The following is a 10,208-nucleotide window of genomic DNA, read 5'->3' as shown; positions in this document are numbered from 1 at the left end:
CCCATTTGTATAAAAAGTGATGTGTATCTAACATTTAGGGATGTGTTAATAAAATTTCTCATTGAGGTCGTGAAAGAGGTTTGAAACGGAAAAAAAAAAAAAAAATACAAGGAATAGAGGTCTCAATGATAGCATGAAAAAAAAATTAAAAGAATGAGAGGTTTAGAGAATAAATAAGAGATATAATGAGTAAATTATCAAGATATATGTGAATAACATACCTAAGGTTATTTTAGAAATTTGAGAAGAGGTCTAGTGAGCAAATGCTTGTAGTTAAAATTAAAAAGGAGATGCAAAGAGCATGAGAGGTATACTAAGCAAATTTGAAGGTCCCAATAGCCGCACTCTACTATTTTATATGCTATGCTGATAGGTTTTCATTGTTCGATTTATTTTAGGGTGTATATAACTATATATAGAGTTGATGAGAATCAGAATGTAATACCGAACAGACGATTAATATTTGAAAAAAGAGCGAGATTTTCTTACTAATTGCATTAAGTCTGGTTCATATGGTTAATTGTATGAGGTTTATTTTATAGTTTAATTGGTACTAGTATGATATACACAACAAGAATCGATGATCACCGTCTACCAGATTATTTGGTGCATGACGTGCTTGGCTCCTTGGATAAAATCTAGAGAAATTCCACATGGCTCCTGCGACAGGCCAACCACACATCGACACCAACCTAGAAAAAAAAAAAGCGAAATCAACCTACTAGTCCTCTGGAAGTTACATTCTCCTCTGATCAACCCAGACTAAACCAAGTCCTCTTCAGTGGTGGAGCCAGGATGAAAATGTCACATAAGCTAATAGCAATACACGAAAAAAAATTCAATAAAACTCTACAGCGTTAGAAATTTTGGTTAATAAAAAAAACACACATATAAAGAGATATATGTATATTAATTTTGCTCGCAAAAACAAGATTACTCAAGAGATGTTACAGTTTTTTCAGAAGTTTCTAAACAAGATGACTTCGTCAAGCCACTCAAGCATTATCTAATGGATTTAAATGAATTTTCTTCCGTTATCTAGATGACTTTTTACTAGTTTTATAACCTTTTAAGATTCTTAATCCGTTGTTTTTAATTTGTAATGTTTATGTGTATTGTTAATTATGTTTGAAAGCTTTTGTTATTTATTTTACAATGTAAAGAAGCATTAGGAGTCGAAAATCAATTTTAAGGTGGTTATTTCGGAAAAAAAAATTAAGGTGGTTAAAGACTAGCTACTGACCCACCACCGGCCAAAAACACCAAGCCATGAGCATAATTAAAGACGGTAAAGTAAATAAGTAATTAGACTAACTCAGTAGCAACGCTATTATATAAAGCCAAAATCATTAATCCCACTAATTGCAGTAATCAGGAGTAAACTGTGGGGTGGCCTTCGTCAAACAAAGCTGGCTTGACTGGCTTGACTCCCTCACTTCCCACCATCCTCACACGCGCCCAAGATATAGATTGATGCAGGTGTTTTTCTGAGTTTCAAATCTCACCTGGGCTCCAGCCTAGTCAAGACTAGGCTGGCTCCGCCAGTGAGTCCTCTCCCTCTACCTCTCCCAGCCTTCCTCAAAGCCGTCACCTCCATTTTCGTCACCTCTGATGACGAAGACGACTGCGTCAAAGACTTCTTGACGCGTCGGGGCCGAGACGGAGACGGATCCGTCGGGAGGTTGCGGCGTAGAAAGGGTGGAGCTGTGATGGTTGGCGGAGATAGTGATGGTGGCCGGCGAGGAGGAGATGAGGGATAGGTGATTGTGGGAGGCGAAGATGAGAGATGAGGGATGGGTTGGTTGGGTTAGAGATTGAAAACAAGAAGAAGAACGAGTCTAAGAGGGTCGGCGGAGAGAGAGGAGCTTGAGGGTGGAATTATTGCTCAAAGGGGTCGGCAGAGGGAGAGAGGAGGAGCAAGGCTAGGCTTGGTCTGGTTTGATTGAAAAAAAAAATAAACTCCGGTTTCCTTATTTTTCTGATTTCAGCCGTGTTGGGTTGAGAAAGAAATGCCACATTTCGATGCATAAGCAACTAGTGAATGTAAATGTCGACTTTTCTTAGTTGGCGTCGTGGGAGTCAAGCATGTCGACGTTGCCTGATCGTCCTACACCATCGTTATCATCACCCTCCTAGTTTCTTTCACTGATTAGTATACAGTTTATTCAACGATTTCTTTTAGCAAGTGCACACAAGATACAAGATGTGTGTGTTTTAAAAAAAAATAGTTTTCTTTTATACGAAGAACAAGTAGTGGTGCTACCTCTTACTAATAGCGACTCCATAACTCCTTTTGATTTTTCTTCTAAATATTTATTTGGTCAAAGCGTAAGCACAGGGTAAATCGCCTATAAACTGTGTGGAAAGTTCTCACTTTGTCCCCAACTCAATTTGGACTTTAACTAGTAATGGCAATTTGTACCTGTAGTGCAAGCAGGTAGCTAGCAAACAACAATATGCCTTATTTTGTAGGTTTCATAATTCATAGTCTTCCCCTCCATTATTCAAACTCATTTGCATCCAAAGGACCCCAATTGGTAAACATAACACATTAAGCTAAGAGAGAACACAGATTGAAAAATGGAAACTCCAGATCAAAGCAAACCATATATATAGTGCCATAATACTAATCTATAATCTGGTAAGACTAATCTAAATCATTGTGGGAATGGAGAGTATGATTTTTTGGGTCTAACATTCATATATTATCACATTATGGAGCAACTGGGCTCAGAGCACTGGTAGGGATTTGGCGGGGGGCACTGGTATGAAGCAACTGGGTAATAATTCTGAGGCCATGCATAATTCTCAGGCCATCCGACGATGATTGGCCCAGATGCTTTAGGCTCCTCCTTCTTCTTCTCCTCCTCTTTGACAGCGCCCACACTGACGACCTCAGCATGCTTAACTGTTTTTCTGAGAAGAGTTGTAAGCAAAACCACATCAACATCATTTCCTGTTACTTCAATTTGGTCCTTGTCCATTGGCAGACTTGCTGAATCCACCCCTGTTATTTCCAGCACCAAAATGGGGGGTTTAGTTCATTTCCAAAAACTAGAGCAATCAATAATTTACAGAACAGGAACAGAGTGTTTTGTAATTTACCATCAACTCCAACTGCTGTCTTCATTGCCTTGGAACGAGACTTCTCGTCGTGCACAGAGAGCTTGATCACCACCTTTTGCTGCAAATCAAAACAGAGGAGAGAGCTTTCAGAATTGGCAAAAGCCCCAGAAATCAAAAGGACCAGAATTGAATTAAGTTTCCCACAACGCATATACGCATCATTTGCAAGAAACGAGCTCACACATACCTTCATGATGATAATGAAGAAGAATTGACGATATAATAAGATGAAGATGAAGCTGACGCTTCTGGCTTTGGGAGATTGTTGGTAAGGGGAGGATTAGGAAGAGGGTGTGTTCTGTAAAATTGATCAATGGATTGGTACTGAACCTTGGGACAAAGTCTCGGGTATTTATAGGACAAGCTAGCTACTAGTGCTGAGAAAACGTCATGTCGTCTCCGCGACTCCGCGTCATGCCATCATCTCAATGTTACCCCAAACGTTACACACACTATTGAAGAGAGAGGTTAATTTTGGTTTTAATTTCTTCATTTTACATTTAAATTTAATATCAGTAATTTTTTATATTTTAATGGACTCATAACAGAGGACAAATTAATCATCTTAAGACGGTGGGCTACGACAAAAATGAGCAATCTCTAAAACACCATAATGGTGGATACAAATTTGTCAATTATTTTTATTTGCCCACTAAAGTGCTCATTCTCTTAGTCTATTGACACATGTTTATTTTATTATCAAGAATATAGTTAAATAATTTAAAGAAACATGTGTCAATAGATTAAAAGGGTTGACACTTTGATGAGCAAATAAAGATGGGCGGTAAATTTGTATCCCGATAATGATTCAAAAACCAAATTACAATGTAAACAAAAACCCCGTGCGTTGGAAAATGAGCGTTAATAGCCATCGTTAGCCAACCAAAGTAACCCCCCAGGCCACCCCCAATCCACCATAAGAGCTAGATCGCAACACATGAAACGGCAAAACACCCTCAACCACCACGTAAAACCCAACATGCTTAATACCACACCTGCACCGCCTTCACGGCTTCACAAAAAGGCAAACCAAATCAGAGATCCAGTCGCCAAGTGATGACCTCAAGGCCCTTCTTCTCACGCTCACGTTCAGGCACTATTGAAAAAAAGCACTTAGAAGACAAAACAGTAGAAGATCAACACGGGGATCAAGAAAACCCAGCAAAAAACGACGCCGGACTTGGCAAAAGAAGTGGTGGTCACGCCGGTACCAAACTTTTCTCTTGATGATTGGAAGTTGAAAAATTATATGCGATCTATATTTGTTGAACTTGTAGTACCGTGAATTTGTGATCGAAACATACTATTAGTTTGTTGTATCACGTTTTAAAATTTTGAGACAGAAATGTAGAAATGAAATCAATCATGATATTAATCACTGGACCCTACAGTGAATTAAAAACCATGTACACATATATTACTCAGTGTTCTCGATCTTTAATAATCATCTGATAACGATCAGTAAACTTATGACTTAAATCAACATTTCCACCTAATCGATCTGATCCCAAAAGCTAACAGATAGTATTAGTGATCTTCATGCCCACGAATTTGGAGAGTATTAGTATCTGTTGCAAAATATATCCCTTCTGCTCGGAAAGTACTGCTTTGGTAAATGTTATAGTCCACTCCTTGCATATGTATCAACTACTGGCTTTGATATTTCAAAATCTCAAATATAGAAAACTTCAAGTCAATAGTCCTATTATATACCTCTAGTTTGTCATCACTCAAAGAACTAGTCGCCTGCATGTGGATGAAGATGTAGTTAGGATCTCTATCACATAATAAGTCGCTCTCCTTTTGATATATGCGATAATTAAGGGAAACAAATTCAATGGTTTTCGATTGAACTTAGAAAACCATTCACTGGTTAAGACTTGGGACTTAGTTTTGTGTTGGACCAACAGAGTGCAACTACAAGTTTAAATAATATGAGTTCTCATAGGTGATGAAAATGATTGAAAAACAACTAAGATACTGTAACAAAATAGAATAAACATACTCTTAAAATCAATCGATACAACATTTTTCGACCCAAAACTACTTTTAAATCTCTACCGGTGTGTCCATAACTTCTCTAAATTGATTTCTAATTACTAATTTCTAATTACCAACTGGAGTGATACTATTGCTCTGGATCACCATATGACAATATTGCACTACGTGGTAGTCCAAGATCACGGAATAGATACTCATGGTCGTGAGTTGTGACGGCTTAAGCCTATGCAAATTTTGCCTCTAATTTTTGTTGAATAGTAAGTTAATATATCATTATCATTATAAACCACTGTGGATGGAGAAGCACGTCAACTGGTGATTGATGTTGATCAAGGTCCACTGTTGATGTATAATTAATTTGCTATATATTCTTGATTAATTAATTAAATGATATTTGAACTTTGAAGTCAGATTAGAGGTCATGGTCGATTCCTGAACCTTCTAGCGGGTTGCAGCTCTGTCATGACTCATGGGTCCCCGATCCAATATGAGCCCGTTATCTCTCGACTCGGTCTTTAAGTCTCCAAGTCTTGGTCGTTCCTTTTACGGCTGACGCGGTTTGGTTGGTAAATTAGCTTAACGCCTTGGCGGCCTTGCTTACCTTTCATTGGCAACAGAGAAGTGTTCGTTGATCATATTTTGGTAGATTCCGGTGCGATTTCTCTTTTATCGATCGGTTTGCTTTGCTCCCAAGCCGGAAAAGATTCAGAAGTTAGTATATTGGGAGTTTGTACGTGTTGGTGTTTCGACTCTCATATATAGAAGGATAAGAGTGTATACTTCGTTTTTGGTTTCCATTGTTGGGATCCAGTGATGACCAAGCCACTGAGATCTCTTAGTAAGAATACAACAAGCTATTCAACTCCGAAGGTGACAATTTTGATTAATGTTTCAATTCTTCACGGAGAGCAAGCATGAATATTCAACCGGAAACAAATACCAGAGACAGTTGTGGATTATGATTGATATTGATTATAACATGCATGAGGATGATCGATCGAGGTGATGTAATCTAGTCATCTTCAGATGATGTATGCAGCAACCACTTTTCCTTGATTATTATGAAATCGGTAAACTTTGCTATAACACTCCAAATCATATTTTATATTTTAACAAAAAATCACAAATGGTCACTGACTTTTTGATCTATTAATCACTTTACTCACTCACATTTTAAAAATGTCACTTAACTCACTCACTTTTGATTTTGTCTCTTACTTAACTCACTGCCGTTAAACTTACTGTTAGAAGCCATTAACATCGAGGGTATATTAATTTGTCTAACAACATAAAATATTTCTAACTTATTTTTAAATTTATTTTAAAGTTATTGGATCATTTTCTAATTTAATTTTTTTTAAATAAGAAATTTAATTCACACATCTCAATTTTCTACATACACATCTCTTTTTTTACAACCCCATTATTAAATTATATTAGTCTATGAAATTACCAAAAAACATCAAACTGAACAATAAAAAACTAATATTGAACCTTGAGAGCTAGGATCCGTGCCACTAAAAGGAGATGATCGAGAAAGATCTTTCATTTGGGTTGATGATTTTGGCTTCAAAAATTATGCTCAATATCATGTTATTTATCTTGATTTTTATTCTAGTTTTATACTAGTCTGTGCTTATTTGATATATAATTTTTTAATAAATTTCAATGATTGTTCATGAAGTGCAGATTAAAAATGAAAACCTAAATTTTGCATTCTTCAATTTCAACAAAATGTTGAGTTCATTTCCAATCCACATATCTTGAGAAATTGATCTTATATCCCTTAAGAAATTGAACTGAAACCTAAAATGCTAGAATAATATTTTTGAACTTAAAGTCTTTTGTATTCAAGGGTAGTTTGGGAAGTTATGGGTTGTGTATTTAGTAAAATGTAAGAATAGCATATTTAATGAGTGGGGTATTAAGTAAGGAATGTGTATTTAATGTTTTAGGATGTGTGAATAAAATTACTTTTTTGAAATTTCTATGAAAAAGAGTAACTTTAAAAGATCTGAAATTATATTGAAAAAATATATTATTTGTACTTCTTTTTTTCTTGTACAACCGTACAAATTACTTGTAGTTCTTTTCATCGTAATAAAAAAATTAACTTATAAATTAATGCATATTTAACTTAATTATTTGAAAGTTATTAAATTATTTTCAACTTTTACAAAAAAAAACATATGGAATTTCTAATACAAAACAAATATTTTAGAATTAAAATCTAATGAGGAAACAACATTGTTTATTTTTTCCTCAAAAATAAAAAAACTAATTAGAAATTATTTTTGGTGGTTAGACAAATATACCCTCGATCGATTGTAACGGTTTACTAACGACGGTTAGTTTAATGGCAGTGAGTTAAGTGAGAGAGATAATCAAAAGTGAGTGAGTTAAGTGACATTTTTGAAATGTGAGTGAGTAAAATGATTAATAAGTCAAAAGTCAGTGACAATTTGGGGAAAATGCCCAAATGCAAAAAACAAGGAAAATAAAGCTCATTCCAATGAAACTCTTATCCCTTAGCTCATTCAAATGATTCTTATGAAAAAGACGTTATTACCTTTTGTGTGATTAAACCTACATATATCTTAAATCTTTTTCCTCTCTCTCTCTCTCTCTCTCTCTCATGTAGATCGCCAATTCAGATCCTTCCCTCCAACGCCGATCTCCTGCAACGAAAGACCGAAAACGAAGACGGTGATCTCTGCAACGACGTCATTTCGATCACCAATATCTCATCAGATTCCGAACCGGCTACCTCCCTACACATATCGCTCCACTACATAAGCTGCGGTGAACGACGTTGTATGTAGTTTCTAGATCCAAATCGGCGAGCCAGGCACGTGAAGAGGGACTGGAGATTGGTGGCCGGATCTAGCGAGAGAGCGTTGGGCTGGAAGACAACGTAGTCCAATGACACTTGTTTCCTTTTCGATTTGTATGCAAAGTAAGGGTAGCCGTTGATCAGGAAGTAAGATGCAGTTTTGGTGTGGAAATTGAGGATCGTAGCTATGCAGTTCTTGAGTTCCTGCAGAAGGTTCCAGCAACGTCTGCAGCTCTTGACCGAGGTTAGGGGTTGAAGAGATCGAATAGTTAGGTTGCATCGTTGTGGTGTCTTGTGAAATTAAGTATGGTATGTTGCATTTTTGTACTCAAATTATATTTTTGTGCAAGTGATGTCGTGTAAAAATACTCTCTTCATTTTTTTGTAAGTTTCAGTTGATTATTGAGCAATAATGATCCAGTTATTAAGGGTCAATAATTGATTATTGGGGGTCAGTAATCGACCAATAATGTGAGTTTCAGTTGATTATTGAGCAATAATGATCTAGTTATTAATTGTCAATAATTGATTATTGGGGGTCAGTAATCAACCAATAATCAATTATTGGGGGTCAGTAACTTAATAAGCTGATTATTTAGGGTTAATAACTGAATTATTAGGGTCAGTAATTTTTTTTTTTTTATAGTAAATCTTCTTTTCTATTACATTAAGCTGAAATAAGTTGATTATTGGGAGTCAGTAACTCAGTTATTGGGGGTCAGTAACTGATTATTAGGGATTAGTAAGTGGTTATTGGGGATCAGTAAGTGGTCATTGGAGATCAGTAACTGAGTTACCGGTGACCGGAATCCGGCAACCGGGACCAGAGTCCGGCGACCGGTGACTGGAGTCCGGTGAGGTTCTAGCAAAGTCTTCTCATTCTTTCACTTTCTCTCTCCTTATACATGTTGAAGTGGTGAGGTAAAATTGTCTGAAAAATATACAAAAATTATTATTTTATTATGACTTTAATATATATTTGTGTATTTTGGCACAAATAAGAACACCTTATATTAAAATGGGCTCATGGCTATTAAATTCATTGAAATGGGCAATAATGGGTTTAAATTAGTACTAAATGGACATTTTCCCTTGAATTTAAAATGTTTTTTTAACTACTAATTAAAATGTTTGGTCAGAGAATATGAATTGTTGACACCCAAATTAGTACTGAAAAATAAAGTTTTTGTTTAAGGAAATATGATTTATTCGTGTGTGCCTTAGTCAAAGTAGAATCAGAATAGGATTCGATATCAATGTTGTAATAAGAATATATGTACTTTCCTTATGTATTGTATCCTCTATATATAGAGGTTTATTCTATGAATGTAATAAGAACGATTACTCTCCCAAATTTCTCTCTCTCAGTTTATTTCTCCCGCAACACGTTATCAGACACTTTGCTCTAGCCTGAGTTGATAGTGAAACCCTAAAAAGAAAAAAACCCTAAAACCAAACTTTTCCTCCGTCACGTCCCCTTTGCCCATACACAAATCTTTTTGTTCTTCTTCAACCTGCACAATACTTAGCCTCACATTTTCTTAATCTAATCATACACTTGCACAGCCAATCACCTTCTCTTAGGTGATTTCAGATTGAAAGGGAGCACCACGTTTATGGACTTTGATAAAGGGAGAGCACCTACAAATTGAAGATTGTGCCTATTTCTAATAAACAGGGCAGACGAAAAAAAAAAACTCTAGCACCTTCTCTCACCTTCCTTGCCGTGAAGAAGATGGTAACGACTCTGATCTCTTGCCGAAGCCTTGAATAAGAGATACGATCGGTCTGCAGTACCTAAGGAGGAGTTAGATGTGTGATATGACCACGAAAAGCTAAGGGTGTGTTTGGTGCAACTGGGCTTATAAGAAAAGCTGGCTTATAAGCTGTCCTGAGAATAAGAGACTGATAAGTAAAGTATAACTAAGCGTTTGGTAAATTGACTTTTAATAGGTGCTGTGAGTGTTAAAAGCAGTGAAAGGTGTTTGGTAAATTGAAAACTAAAAGTGCTTCCAGCTTGCAGAATGACCAATTTGGACATGAAACTAAAACTAATTTCTTATACTATAATTTATCTTTTGGTTATTTTTAGAAACCATAAAAATAACTTCATGTCCATATAAATTATTTATTATCTATTTTTATAAATCATGATGTTCATATGATAAATATTAAAATGATTTATACACGTATTGAGTCTCACTACTAAAAGAGCACATTTCCTACAAAAAACACACTAATGCAGAAT

General features: G+C 35.9%; 1 protein-coding gene across 1 annotated transcript; it reads right to left on the bottom strand.

Moving 5' to 3' along the window:
* Nucleotides 1–2,442: 2,442 nt before the first annotated feature.
* LOC101309518 lies at nucleotides 2,443–3,452 on the bottom strand. The gene is made up of 3 exons (XM_004294647.1): nucleotides 3,314–3,452; nucleotides 3,106–3,184; nucleotides 2,443–3,007 (listed from the first exon to the last, which is right to left on the bottom strand). The coding sequence occupies exons 1-3, from the start codon at nucleotides 3,317–3,319 to the stop codon at nucleotides 2,709–2,711; spliced, it is 384 nt and encodes a 127-aa protein (XP_004294695.1). The 5' UTR covers nucleotides 3,320–3,452; the 3' UTR covers nucleotides 2,443–2,708.
* Between the last annotated feature and the right edge of the window lie 6,756 nt (nucleotides 3,453–10,208).

The sequence above is a fragment of the Fragaria vesca genome, linkage group LG3 (assembly GCF_000184155.1).
Source record: "Fragaria vesca subsp. vesca linkage group LG3, FraVesHawaii_1.0, whole genome shotgun sequence".
NCBI lineage: Eukaryota > Viridiplantae > Streptophyta > Magnoliopsida > Rosales > Rosaceae > Fragaria > Fragaria vesca.
The sequence above is the reverse complement of the archived record's forward strand: the minus strand, read 5'-3'. Positions and strand labels throughout refer to the sequence as shown.